This window comes from Orycteropus afer, unplaced genomic scaffold (genome assembly GCF_000298275.1).
Source record: "Orycteropus afer afer isolate SDZICR_OR568_19922 unplaced genomic scaffold, OryAfe1.0 scaffold00018, whole genome shotgun sequence".
In the NCBI taxonomy this organism is placed as follows: domain Eukaryota; kingdom Metazoa; phylum Chordata; class Mammalia; order Tubulidentata; family Orycteropodidae; genus Orycteropus; species Orycteropus afer.
The window spans coordinates 7,278,540-7,292,792 of record NW_006921605.1 but is presented as its reverse complement, the minus strand read 5'-3'; the positions used below and the strand labels follow the sequence as shown (position 1 = coordinate 7,292,792).

The 14,253-nt window shown below is 51.7% G+C and overlaps 1 protein-coding gene across 1 annotated transcript in view; it reads left to right on the top strand.

Annotated features, from left to right (window-relative positions):
• Positions 1-13,131, top strand: part of NUP85 (nucleoporin 85) — a 21,069-nt gene extending 7,938 nt beyond the window's left edge. The window contains exons 3-19 of the mRNA XM_007959659.2: positions 255-417; positions 1,366-1,436; positions 2,965-3,008; positions 3,986-4,055; positions 5,064-5,185; positions 5,515-5,649; positions 5,729-5,851; positions 6,120-6,251; positions 6,460-6,566; positions 9,162-9,245; positions 9,363-9,428; positions 9,653-9,804; positions 10,455-10,572; positions 10,644-10,744; positions 11,990-12,141; positions 12,377-12,478; positions 13,030-13,131. Of these exons, the coding sequence (XP_007957850.1) occupies positions 255-417; positions 1,366-1,436; positions 2,965-3,008; positions 3,986-4,055; positions 5,064-5,185; positions 5,515-5,649; positions 5,729-5,851; positions 6,120-6,251; positions 6,460-6,566; positions 9,162-9,245; positions 9,363-9,428; positions 9,653-9,804; positions 10,455-10,572; positions 10,644-10,744; positions 11,990-12,141; positions 12,377-12,478; positions 13,030-13,131 (1,844 nt within the window). The remainder of the gene's footprint in view (positions 1-254; positions 418-1,365; positions 1,437-2,964; positions 3,009-3,985; positions 4,056-5,063; positions 5,186-5,514; positions 5,650-5,728; positions 5,852-6,119; positions 6,252-6,459; positions 6,567-9,161; positions 9,246-9,362; positions 9,429-9,652; positions 9,805-10,454; positions 10,573-10,643; positions 10,745-11,989; positions 12,142-12,376; positions 12,479-13,029) is intronic.
• The last annotated feature ends 1,122 nt before the right edge of the window (positions 13,132-14,253 follow it).

The following is a 14,253-nucleotide window of genomic DNA, read 5'->3' as shown; positions in this document are numbered from 1 at the left end:
AGTATCACTACGGAAGTAGGATTGCCCAACCTTCCTTCCGAGGAGTGGCTGGTGGGTTTGAACCGCCGGCCTTCTGGTTAGCAATCAAGTGCCTTAGCCACTATGCTACCAGAGCTCCTATATATATATTTAATGAAATCAATTGCTAATTTTGGCCAAAGCTTTTGTAATTAGATAATTACAGTGTTCAGAGTGTGTTGCTTTTCAGAGACTGATAGTAATAAATGTTAAAGTTTCTGCCTATTTTGTTTCAGAAAAATCAGAAGTAGTTCCAGGCTGCCCCTTTATCTATATCATCCGGAAGGATGTGGATGTTTATTCTCAGATTTTGAGAAAACTTTTCAATGAATCCCATGGGATCTTTGTGGGCCTCCAAAGAATTGAAGAAGAATTGACTGGCAAATCCAGAAAAGCTCAGTAAGTAGGCTGCTGATAGTTCCGGAATTTATAGCTACATTGTGAAAAGCCAGATGAAATGCCTCCTTGTCCTTTCACACGATGGACAAGTTGCCTGGAGAAACAAGAAACCCTGGGTCTAGTTTGTGGCCTCAGGAATGGAAGTGTCCATAGGGATATGGGGGTGGCCATTGATTGCCTGCTGGCTTGATAAGCTGTCTTGTTTATAGTCCTCCTCGCTTACCTTCCAAGGAAGAGGAAAAGTCAGATAAGCACTTGAGAATCACTGAGTAAGGGTCCACTGTTGGGAGATTTGGAAATGAACATAAAAAGGACAGTTTCATTTTGTCTTTGAAGAATTGCTTTCAAGGCCTTAGGCAAGAGACCGAAACACTCAGTGTGTCCTGAGTGCAGTGTCCCATGGGGTTCATGATGGGCAGGTTTTGTTACTGGTGATGTTGACTCTGACCACTTGGCTAAGGTGGTTTCTGCTGGATTTTCGCTCTGATGTCACCACTTTTCCTTTTGTAGTTAGTATCTTGGGATAAATATTTTGAGACTGTGTAAATCTTGTTTCTCCTCAAATTTTTACCCACTGGTTTTGGTGTCCACCTGTGGATCTCATCCACGGTAGTAACTATGGTCGTGTTAGTGTGGGGTGACTTCCCTTCTACATTTGTTAATTGGAATTCTACTTCAGGGAAGAGCTGTCCCACCTCCCCTTTTATGTATGTAAGCAGTTGCCAATCTCGGTCAATATGGATTCATGGATATTTATTTCATTCTGTGGCTTATACCATATTTTAGTGATTTTGTTGATCACATTGTTCCAACTTTGGCCATTTGGAGCTCCTCAAGTTGGCTCCTGATTCTTTCAGCAAGTACCTATCTTTTTTCATCTGCTTGCTAACTTTCTGGCACCATAAGATGCTCCAGGTTCACCTTGTATGTCTTTTCAATGTTTTGCAGATTGGTTCGAGTTAGCAAAAACTACCGATCAGTCATAAGAGCATGCATGGAGGAAATGCACCAGGCGGCAAGTAAGGATTTGTTGCATGTGTGTTATACGTTTGCAGATAACATTTGCGTTTAACAATTAGTCCATGGGACTAGTAGACCATGTGATCCTCAGCCTATATGACCATGAGACCAGAAGAACTAGATGGTGCCCAGCTACTACTGTCAACCACTCAGAAAGGAATCAGTGCGGGAGATCCTAGATAGCGTGGGAGAACGATGTGCAACAAAACTCAAAATCGTGAAAAAAAAAAAAAGACCAGGTTTGCTGGTCTGATAGAGCCTGGTGACACCTCCAAGACTGTGACCCCTAGTTATCCTTCAGGTCTGGAACTGGACTCACTCCTGTGACTTCCAGCCAAACAACAGACAGGCATATGGAGTGAACATTTCCATCAGGTAGATACACTCCTTATAGCATAAATTGTGGGAGAACAGAAGGGCAGTGTTCGCACAGAGAAATAGCTGCGGGGGATGGGAGTGAAGGACCCAGGGAAGGTGTAAGTATGGAGAGGAAATGAGAAAAGAGCTGTTACATTGTGAGGAATTGTAGGCGTGTCATGAAACTAAATGTGTGTGAACTGCTGTATGGAAAATCAATTTGCTCTGTAAACTTTCACCCAAATCACAATAAAAACTTAAAAAAGCAGACAAAAAATTTGTTTGAAAATTTATATTTGGATAAATTATATAATCCATATCCTTTTAGTTCTTACATGTGAAATCAGTATTTGAAGTTCTTTTTTGTGGAAGTATGTGGCTGTAAATATCATAAGATTAATCTGATATTCCAATCCAAAACTCATACTTTCGCTTTAAAGGAAAAAAAAATAGTTGCCATCAAGTTGATTTGGATTCGTGGCAGCCGTGTTTGTGTCAGAGGAGAGCTGTACTCCGAGGGTTTTCAGTGGCCAGGCCTTTCACCCGAGGTGGCCCCGGGTGGACTCAAACCTCCAATCTTTTGGTTAGCAGCTAAGTATGTTAACTGTTTGCACAACCCAATGATTCCTTCCCATTTGTACAATCTTTAATTGTTTGGCATTCATCTTGAGTAATTTTTCAAGTTAGAACACATTGAATCAATTGGTTGAAAGGTATGAGGTTAAAGGGCCAAATCAAGGATCTTCAGGTCTTGCATTCTCAGTTGTCATAACCACAGACACCACGTGATTCCTGGATGTCTGGGAGCGTCTACTAGAACGTGATGCTGCATCCCACAGCTTCAAGGTTGCTGCTTGTAACTTGACTAGTTTAGGAATCACTGATCTACAGCAAAGGATATAAAAAAAACCAAACTCATTGCCATCAAGTCGGATCCGACTCATAGCAACCCTCATTGGGTTTCTGAGGCAGTATCACTATGGAAGTACATTGCCCAATCTTCTTCCTTCAACAAAGGATATGAAATGTTAAAAAAAAACTACCCTATGGTGAAGACAGGTGATCATTAAAAGGAAGAGAGGCACAAGAAGCCATACAGCATGGGACTATGAAATTCTAACAACAAAACGAGAAGTTCCATCACTCACTTGAAATGTTCTGTTTTGTTAGTTGCTGCTAAGGACCCAGCCAGTGGCCGCCAGTTCAGCAGCCAGGTAAGGGGGCGTGGGGCACATTTCTTGTATGGGCGGTACTACCTCTTGGTCCTCACACCCACGTGGGCATCTTTGCAGTCGCCTCTATTGGCAGAAGTCCCTTCTCACGTACACAGTTCCTTGGGGTAGGGATTGTCTCTATCTTCCTGATGCCCTTTCAGTTGAAGGCCTGGCACGTTCCTTACAGGACAAAGACATGTTTGGCGAAGACTTACATAGGAGTTTTCAGTTCTTATGGGAAATGTAATCCCTAAATGTCCTGTCGTGATGCAGTTCTCCCTAAGCACTATGGTGCTCTTGGAACCACCACTTAGTCTTGTCAGCTATGTGCAATCGGCAGTTTACTGAGCTGCAAGCATTACACTGGACCTGGGGCTGGAAGATCACTTACAAACTGTTTATTTGGTAAAAGATATTTTTCAAACGCAGTAGTGAATTGGGACAGATACGCTGTCTGTGGAGTCAGTCGGGCATTTATGTCCCCCCAGAGACTAAGGTGTGCCGGTGTCTAGGTGGAAGGGTGGTGGCAGAGGGGAGCTCCCTGTTGCTCAGGGCAGGGTCCACATCTGTATTTTGAGATCTTGTAGTGGACTTTGTTTTTCATAGACTTTCCTGAACCTCAGTCCTTTGAGTACCAACTTCATGCTTTTTGCTGTATCCACAAGTTTATATTATTTACTAAATATTTTTCTAAAAATTCTCTCTTCCATGTTACTAAAATGAGGCCTCTTTCTAAACCATAATGGGTATGTTACATTAGATTTTTCTAATGTGCCTTAAATTAAAACCACAGTCATTAAAATAAGAAAATGTGAGTCTGCATTCCACCATCTGAAATTCCCTCCCTCGCTGCCCATGGGAAGCCTGCTAGAGCTGTAAGTGCTGGATTGCTGAACAGCTGTCACGGGCTCAGAGCCCTCTGTTCTTGGCTCTGAGGGATGTTTTCCAACGAAAACCTTGTCTCCCATACTCCGTAGGTCTCCATCTTGTCTGCCATGGAGCTCATTTGGAATCTCTGTGAGATTCTTTTTATTGAAGTCGCCCCAGGTGAGCATGGAACAGTCCTGTCACAACGTCCAGGCACCCTCTGCTCTTCTCTCTTTGTCTCTCCTGTGTACTGTGATGGGTATTTGGGTGGGTACAACCTTCTTTCCAGTGATTTTCATCACCATAACCATTGGAAAGCATTACTAAACACCCCAAAAAGCCTTGAGTTAGGTCAGATTCTGCAAAAAGAAACAGAGTGCCTTCTGGAAGCCTAAAATGTTATGCCAACCCCCTCAGAAAAGCATTGAGGGAATAAACATTCAACTAGTGTGTGGAAGAGGTGGGCACTGTTCTGTTGTGCATGGTCAAGGTTAATGTTTTAGGGATATGAGGAGGGGTTCGGCTGTCGGAGGCAAAGTGGCTTTGAGAATCCTGTGGCTGGTGATGGGTGTGGGGAGACCCTTGCATGCACTCTGTCTGCTCGGATCAGTGTTGTCACGGATCAGCAGCTGGGCTTCAGCGGGCTCTCTGGAAGTGTCGTGGGCGTCTCTGCCTGCCTTCAAGTGACTTATTTGCTGCTGTTCGTAGGTGGATGCTCACTCTGTGCAGCCATGACATTTGATTGATACTCCTGCTGAAGCCTTGAACAACTTCAGTGTAGTCATTAGCATGGCTCAGATTCCTGACCCACTGCAAGTGTAAGATGGTACAGTGTGCCATTAAAACAAAGGAGTATTGGTCAGAGAGGGAGGGCTGTCACTGTTTTGGTATCGTGGTGTGCCTACTACCTGGCCATCACTTAAATAGCCATCACGTATTACATGGTAATGAGGTATCTGGCTTTGGGAGCGTGGGGTCTGGGGCCTGGGGCCGCCTTGCCAAGGGACTGTTCAGTAGTAGTTAGCCCTTTCCTAGTCCAGTCCTTGATTCAGGGCCCTGCGTGTGCTCACCGATGAGGGATGAACCACTGCTGGTGCGTCTGCCTTGGTGTCCGTCAGTGATGTGGGAGTGGGATTTGCTGCCAACGCAGCTGAGGCTGGGTGTGTCATGAGTGTCTCTCCTTGGCAGCCGGCCCCCTCCTCCTCCACCTCCTTGACTGGGTCCGTCTGCATGTGTGCGAGGTGGACGGTTTGTCAGCAGATGTTCTGGGCAGTGAGAATCCAAGCAAGCATGAGAGCTTCTGGAACTTGGTGAGGGCCACGTGTAGGCCGGGAGTCTGTCGTCCCTAGGTGCTCGGGCGGGCTGGGGTTACCTGCAGAGCCTGTCGGGCTGCCCGGCTCTTTGAGTCTGTGGCTGTGGATATGCTTAGGTCCCTTCTTCTGCTCCATGGGGACAGAGGACCGTGGTCCCTGCAAGGAGCGTGATGCTCTAGAGCCCCTCCCGGTAGCTCTGAGGAGGAGGGGCTGTGAAGACTTCACTGGGGGTGGGGGCTGAGTCTGTCTGAGGGGTGGGAAGCCCTGTGTGGCTCACAGGGACCAGCCTGCCCCCACGAGTGCACATGGTCTTTGTGTCTTCCCAGGTGACCATCTTGGTGCTGCAGGGCCGGCTGGATGAGGCCCGACAGATGCTGTCCAAGGAGGCTGATGCCAGCCCTGCCTCAGCGGGCATGTGCAGAGCCCTGGGGGACCTGATGAGGACAATGCCCATTCTTAGTGTAAGTGGTCCTGGGAGCAGGGTCCCTGGGGAGCACCAAGGGCCATGTGGCCTGATGTGCACAGCCTGTCTCCCCGTAGCCTGGCAACACGCAGACTCTGACGGAGCTGGAGCTCAGGTGGCAGCACTGGCACGAGGAGTGTGAGCGACACCTACAGGACGGCACGTTCGCCTCCAGCCCCCGCCTGGGTGCGCTCTGTAAGGTCTGTGGGTGCAGCCTGGGCTGGGGCCAAGCGTGCAGGCTGGCTGTCCCGCAGCCGTGGTCAGCACAGCTGTGGCAGAACTGTCCTCCCGGGATGGCGCGCTCCGTCAGCCCTGCTGGGAAGACAGCTCTCAGACTGGTATTCGCGCTGAGATCTGCCGTTGGCCAGTCTGAAGGAGGGAGGAGGAACTGACAGAGGAGACGCCCCGAGATGAGCACGGAGCTACGCGTCCGTCGCCCTAGTGCTCAGGGGCAGACTCTCCCCTCAGATCATGCTGGGAGATGAAGAGGCCTTGTTGGAGCAGAGGGAGCTGCTGAACAACTGGTACCATTTCTTGGTGACTCGGCTGCTGTACTCCCACCCCACAGTAAAGCCCACCGAGCTGCACATCTATGCCCAAGTGAGTCCGAGCTCCACGAGGGGTGGCTCCTGGAGACCTGGTCCCCGTCGGTGGTTTTCCGTGGGTGGTGGGAATAGGTAGGGGCTTTCCTTGGGCCCTTTTTGAAGGACCATCACCCTTCTCCAGGGTTCCTACACAGCAGCCCTGCCTCCCCCCTGGAGTCTCTGCTTCCATCCTGGGGACTGAGTGGGTCATCACCTTTCCACAGTCCAGCCTGGACCTGTTTCTGGGAGGGGAGAGCAGCCCAGAACCCCTGGACAACATCTTGATGGCAGCCTTTGAGTTTGACATCCATCAGGTGATCAAGGAGTGCAGGTAGGACCCCTTTCCCCATGCTCCTTCTTGCCACAGACCTGCCCCTTTGCCCAGCCAGGTGGAGGCAGATGATGGCTCCTCTCTGAACAAGCGAGGACCTTCCTGAGGCTGGAGGGCTACAGTATTTATAAAGAGGTGTCAAGAATGTTTGTTTAAAATCACTTTGCAGGAAATGACGTGGTTTTAAAAATCTAGAAAAAGCAAGCAGGCCTGTTTCTTGGAAGCTGATGGACACACAGGCACCTTAGGGGATACCACCTGCCAGCAGTCACTCACTTGTGAGTCATGGGGCTCGTTAGGGCTATTTCCAGAGCAGGCACTCTGCTCCAGCCCCTCTCCAGAAGGAAGCCCATCATTGCACTGAACCTGGGAAGTTCTAAAGCCACAGGCAGGAAAGGGAGTGTCAAACAAAATGAATCCAAAGTGCAGCTTCCTGGAAACGTCCACACATTGTGGGCAGGATGTCACTCCTCTGTGCAGCCTGCAGAAGTGCGTGTGTCACTGAGGGCTGCCCTGAGCAGGGAGTGTTGCCTTGAGCATCAGGTGGCCTTGCCCATGTGGCATCTCACCAACCTCAACTGTGTCTTTTTCAATAGATCTGGCTCCCCTGTGCTACCTGCTTTTCCTGATCAGGCCCCCAAAAGCCAGACGTTTGAGAAAAGGACGCTAGTTTGAGGGAAGAAAATTGAGTTTTGTGTCAGTATTCTTTTCACGGGCCTGTTAAGTACTGAATGGCTGGTGAGAGCGTGTGAAGGAGTCAGTGAGAGTAACGTGCAAAGCAATACCTCAGTGCCTGGTTTTGCCAGTGTCTCCGCCTGTAGTTCTAAGTAGTCAGTATTCCAAAATACACTGTCTGTTAACGGCGGCTATTTCCACCAAAGCTTCCTGTGAGGCACCTCTGGATTTTTAGGAACTTGAGCAGAATGAGCAGGAGGAGGAACTGTGAGCAGAAACGTCGTCCTGTGGTTTTCACGGAAAGAAAACTGGAGCCAAGCCAGGGAGGAGTCACATTCCCGAGGCCCCCAGGAAGTGGCGTCACTCTGGCTAGTGAGAGACTGGGGGTGATGTGCAAGTGAGGCACGTTCTGCCCTCTTTGGCAGGACAGGCTCTGAGGGATTTCCATCAGTTGTGGCTCTTGGGGCTTGGATATTTCTGATCAGGGAGCTACCTCTGTCCTTTTCTGAAGGAGGTAGAAAAGCAAATCTTAAGACCCCATCCCAGGAAATTAAAAAAAGGCCAGAACTGCCTCCTGGGACAGAGCAGCATGTCGCACCTGTGCCCCCGGATGGTGACGGACTGGCCTTTGGGTTCTGTGAGCACTTGGTTCTCATGGGTTGTATCAGTCAGACCCCAGTGTGGCTCCTGAGGGGCTGGCAGGAGCCCATCTCTGGGGTTGGACCCGTGGGCTAATGTGAGGGGACGCTGTGCTGTGTGGGTGTGATGTTCACTGGGCTCGTGGACCTGCCCTGTTAAAGGTGAAGGAAGGGCATCATTGCCAAGGGCGCCAGGAGGGAGGTTTCTCAGTGGGGCCTGATCAGCCCATGTCGACCGCGCCCCACCTGCAAGGACAGGACGACAGTGTGTCACGCAGCAGAGCAGAGCGGCCTGTGGGGGCCCTGGTTCATCAGCCCCCACGGGGGGCCTGTTTGCCTCCTGGCCCGTTCAGGCGTGCTTTCTCCTGATACCCCTGACAGCAGGAATCTTCCCTCTGGTTTCTGCTTCCTCTGAAGAGGGGCCAGTTCCTTGCTGTCTGGCAAAAGGAAGCATGGATCTGGCAAGCAGTCCTGGAATCCTTAAAGTCCTTGAGAATTCTTGAACTCAAAGGAAACAGGTCTCCTTTCAAAAACCAAGGGGGCCAGTTTCACGTTTTGCCTAGTTCTTCTGACCAGTTCTCCAGCCCAGCCGGGTGCAGCAGTGTGCGCCCTATCGGCAGAAGGGCAGGTGCTCGGCCACCAGCGTCTGGCTGGTCGTGGGGGGAGGGGCTGAAGTTACAGCAGGGCTACCCACAGGCAGGGCACAGGGGTGGGGAGAGGGGGACAGCAGGCCCAGCCCGGGGCCTCTCATGCAGGGAAGACACTGGTTGCCTCGAGGTTCTTGCCCTCACAGCAGCTGGTCCGGCTCCACAGGGTTTCCCCAGATTTCAGCAGAGGTCACTGTTACACCTCCGCCATCCTTCAGATAGCCCCTGCCCTGGTCCCGTGCCCTTGGTTCTAATACGTGTGTGAAGATGAAGCTCTGTGGTTGAGATTCCTTTGGCCTCTCGGAGCCTGCACCGGCCTAGCAAGCACTTGGTTATCCGCCTCCAGGGGCCACTGCCTTCCCGCTGTGCAGGCCGTTCTTGTCTTGGGGAGACTTGCAGAGCTGTAGTGCCTTTGGTTCTGTGTCTGGGTAGCATTTCTGTGTAGCCTGAGCCCCGGAGGACCTGCAGCCTCCTTGCAGGCTTCTCCGGCCGTTTTGCCATAGATGTCAACAAGAAGCCTGGGTCAAAGCAGGTGTCCTGGGCGGCTGAGGTCGTGCTGTTTCTCAACCACCCGCTCCCTCATTGCGTGTGGGGTCCCTTCCCTACTGCCTTCTTGCCTTGTGTCTGACCCACAGCATCGCCCTGAGCAACTGGTGGTTCGTGGCCCATCTGACTGACCTGCTGGATCACTGCAAACTGCTCCAGTCTCACAACCTCTAGTAAGTGGGCAGGGGCCCACCAGGCTCTCCCCGCCACCCGGATCCTCGAGGGCTGGGCTTGGGAGGAGCCCTGGGAGGAGCCGCGGTGGTCGCAGTCTCAGTTATGTTTCATTCCAGTTTCGGCTCCAACATGAGAGAGTTCCTCCTGCTGGAATATGCCTCCGGCCTGTTTGCTCATCACAGGTGGTGTGGGACCTGTTGGTTCGTCATGGGCAGGTGTGGGGTGGGGCGGAGTGGGACTAGGGCACTCTTTAGCACTTGGGTGCTCCTGGAGCTTGGACTGCGTCCTCTCCCAGAGTCCCCTGAAGGCTGCAGAGGGGCTGGGGGAGGAGGAGCCTCTGGTGCCAGTCCCCAAAGCTGGCCCCTGGGCTTGCTAGCCCCTTCAGGCCTGTTTTCAACCTTTGCAGCCTGTGGCAGCTGGGGGTGGATTACTTTGATCACTGCCCTGAGCTGGGCCGAGTCTCCTTGGAGCTGCACGTTGAGCGGATCCCTCTCAACACGGAGCAGAAAGCGCTGAAGGTGCTGCGGATATGTGAGCAGCGGCAGATGACTGAACAGGGTGAGCTGGTCTTGTTCCCAGCATGCCCTCTGCTGTAGGCGGGACCGCCTCCTGCCACGAAATGGGTGCTGAGAGGGAAACGAGACACAGGACACTTCTTGGGGAGGGACGCAGGGGCTAGGTGTTCCCTGGGACCTGGAAGAAACCAGGTTAGCTGCCTTTCAGAACAGGTTCTGAGCCACTTCTGTGTTCTGTCGTACTCACGCTGAGGTCAGGTCTGGGGCCAGCGCCGAGGGTGCCTGTCCTGATTCGGTGGAGAGGCTGTGCTGAGGGCTCAGGAAGAGCCCAGGCCGAGATGGGGGTGAGCAGGTCGCCCCCTCTGTCCCCTTACTGGTGGATGAGAAAACCCCCAGGTACTGCCCTTCAGAGGCCACTCTGGAAGCAGGTGGCTTTCAGACCCAAATGACAAAACAAGTGACTTCACCACCCCTGGAGTGACGTCTACTCAGGAAGCCAGTCCTGTGGCTGTGCTGTTGGCAGAGTAAGACAGTTAACAAACCTGGGTTCCGGTTTGGCCACCGAGCCATGTGTGGAGCACGGGGGGCCTGGGTCGTGGTGAGGCCGTGGAAGACCTGCTCCAGTCCCAGCAGGTTTAGGAATGGAGAGCTTTGTAGGGTGAGAGGGCTCACCTGTCCTCTTCCCTGGTGAAGTTCGCAGCGTTTGTAAGATCTTGGCCATGAAAGCTGTCCGCAACAATCGCCTGGGCTCTGCCCTCTCCTGGAGCATCCGAGCCAAAGATGCCGCCTTTGCCACGCTCGTGTCAGACAGGTGGGTTCACCGGGCCAGGGGCTGGGGGCCTGCACCTGTGGCTCTCCTCTCACTCGGCCCGGGCTCCATAGGTTCCTCAGGGATTACTGTGAGCGAGGCTGCTTCTCTGATTTGGATCTCATTGACAACCTGGGGCCAGCCATGATGCTCAGTGATCGACTGACATTCCTGGGTGAGTTGTTTTGGGCTCCACACCCTGGACCATGGGCACAAATGGACACTTGGGAAGATTGGAGGGATCCTACCGGACTTCTCTACTGTTAATTCCTGTTAAGCCCCGAACTCCAAACCATTAGAACCCTGCATGCCAGACTCTGCAAGCCTGTTTTCTGGTTAAATTTTGTTTTCCAGTAATTTCAGACATACAGAAAAGCTACAGAAAACCAGCGTATGGATAATAGCTCCCATCGGGCTTTGCCCACATTGATGACCGACTTGTTTTGCATCATGTATTTTTCTTTTCCCAACAGCCAAACATTTTTATTGAAACTGTCTGAGAATAGGTTGGAGACATTGTTCCCCCTTTGCATTGATCCTTCATGTGCATTTCCTAAGAACAAGGATATACTCTCACATAAGCACATTGCAATTGTCACACTCGGGAGACTTAACACAGTGCACTGAGCCAATCCACAGTCCATCTTCCAATCACATCATTTGTCCCCGTCACGTCTTTTACATCTGTTTGCCCCCATTCAGGATCCATTCTAGATCACTAATTGCGTTTAGTTGTCATGTCTGCCTTTCTCGGTGTTTCTTGACATTTCAGCAGCATCAGGCCAGCTGTTTTGTAAATGTCTTCATTTGGGGCTTGTCTGGTGTCTCCTTGTGATTCTGTTCAGGTCCCTTGTATGTGCCACTGAAGTGACACTGGCTCCCTCTCAGTGCTGGGTGTCCGTTGTTGGTGATGCTGCCTTTGATCGCTGGTCAAAGCGGAGCCCCCAGGTTTCTCCTCTGTGAGGGTGGTTTTTCCTGTGGATGTAATGACTTGTGATGAAACGCTAAGATTGTTTTCAAGTCCTGGCTTCATCAGACTCTCACTGGCAGCCTTCGCAAGTCCTGGGGGTTTTCTCACTCCCGTCCTTCCTTCCGTTCTAGTTGCCCTCCCACTGTAAGGAAGAGCCTTCCCTCCGTCTCCATGTGGCTTCCATCAGCACAGCCTGCAGATGGCTGTTTGCATATAACCCAGGGCTCAGTTTAATGCCTGCAGTTTCCAGATCTGCCTTTGGGGCCTTTCATTGTGTGTGGAGCCTGTGTGGTCTGCATCTCATTGGTTCATGGGCTTGCAGACGGCTCCAGGGGAATCTCCCTGCTCTGGAGGGTGCCTGTTCTCTCTGTGGGGCAAGGGTGACTGGTAGGTGTCACCTGGGGGCCATTCTGGGGCACATGGAGGTGACCTCGGCTCTTCTCCCAACAGGAAAGTACCGCGAGTTCCACCGACTGTATGGGGAGAAGCGCTTCGTTGCTGGCGCTTCTCTTCTGCTGTCGCTGATGACCTCGCAGATTGCCCCCCGCTCTTTCTGGATGACTCTGCTGACAGACGCCCTGCCCCTTCTGGAACAGAAACAGGTAACGGTTGTGTCCACCGTTCCGTCTCTGCGTTTCTGTAGGCCGTATCAGTGTGTTCTCCAGGAAATGACCCCATTTGAGCTGAGGCAGCTGACTACCGACAGCGCTCAGCCAGGGCCTGGGCAGAAGGGCTGGGCGGGGGCCGGGGGCCACTCTGCCCTCCAGGGCTTCCTGCGGAGCCCACAGGAGGAGCACGCGGAGTTCGGGCCACCCCACATCCACCACTCGCCCCCAGGTGATTTTTTCAGCAGAGCAAACCTATGAGCTGATGAGGTGTCTGGAAGACTTGACCATGGGAGGGCCGGGACGTGGTGAGCCCGACGGCCAGGGGCCCCAGGTGAGAAGCCCACTGACCCCACACGACATGGGAGACGCTCCCTGTATGCCCAGCAACACCAACCAGCCCCTCAAAACTCCACGTGCCTCTTGAGCATCTCTTAGCCTGTAACCACAATGCACTAACTTTTTAGGAGAAAATAGGTATTGCCAGCATTCTGGCCTCTACCCTTCTCTTTGCTGAAGATCGGAGTCCTCATTTGCAATGGCCCTTTGAATACTGCTGTCTCTTATATTAAGGAGCTCTGGTGGTGTAGTACCCAAGGCATTTGACTGCTAACCATAAGGTTGGCAGTTCAAATACACCAGCCACTCCGTGCAAGGAAGATTCGGCAATCTACTTCTGTGAAGATTACTGCCTTGGAAACCCAAAGGGGTTTGCTGTGAGTCGGGATCAATGGCAACTGAGTTTGTCTCGTGTGTTGAGAACTTGTTGGAAGTTACTGCTGAATGCAGAAATGCCTTCTTCCCTGTCCAGCTCTGGAGTAGACAGAACCTACCTCAGCATTAAGTACTTCCTGGTGGGGCCTCACACTGGCACTTTGCTTCTAGGATGACGACATAGAGACCACAAAGGTGGAGATGCTGAGATTGGCGCTTGCACGAAATCTCGCTCGGGCAATTATCAAAGAAGGCTCTTTGGAAGGCTCCTGAGGCCAGAGGCAGCTGCCCCAGTGTGTGGCTCTGTGGAGCAGATATGTTTTTAAAAGAATTAAATGTTCTTTTGCAAATACAAGGCGAGTTCTTAGGGTGCAGTCAGAGAGGTTTTGTCTGTATCCACCCTGAAGCCAAGTGAAAATAGGACCATCTTCTCATCTCCTTAGACACCCCCAGAATGGCGAGCATTGGGCCCTTCTGCTTCCGATTTGAAATGAACGCCCAGGGGGCCTGCCCATGCTTGTGAAATCTGGCCATATTGCAGAATCTTGTGTAACACTTGATAAATCACTAGATGTCCTTTTAAAAAGGAGGGCTAGGAACCAAGCATGTGGGTGTGGGAGGAGAATGGCCCCAGGTCAATTAAAATTGGGCAAGTCTAGCACATCCTGGGAGCTCTGGTAGCATATTGGCTAAGACACTTGCCTGCTAACCAGACGGCTGGCAGTTCAAACCCACCAGCCACTCCTCGGAAGGAAGGTTGGGCAATCCTACTTCCGTAGTGATACTGCCTCGGAAACCCAAGGAGGGGTCGCTATGAGTCGGGGCCGACTCGACGGCACATAACAACAACAACAACAGCACATCCTACCTAGTCCTTAGATAGGGGGCACCTGCCCTTTTTCCCCAGGGTGGGTGGTACCTGCAGAAGATTCCAAATAGGGGACATAGTTTTATTTAACATGCAGCAAAACAAGGGCAGCAGAGTTGATATCTCCAGTACAAGGGTTTGCCCCGAAGCAGTGACCTCACTAGGAAGAGGGACCCTCATAAGTAATCTGAATGTCTAGAGCTTATTGTAAGGTACAGTTCCAGAGTGAGCCCTGGTCTTCCCAGGGCTGCAGCAGCTGGCCTCTGGGAAACTCAGATTTACTCTTTCAGTCATGAAATTGACTCCTGATCAGTCCCCAGTGAAACTCACTTGAAGACTGGGGGTGGGGGGACTGGCAGGGTAGATGAGCTCGATACAGAAAAAATAAAACTAGGGAAGAGTCGGGGAGTAGCTTATACCACCTTTCCCCGTGGATGCCTGAGGACTGAACTGTCCAGCTGGGCTGAGCTAATAAGCCCCTTGCTCTTCCCTAGCCTGTCAGCTGGCGGTTCCACTTCCTGTTGGCC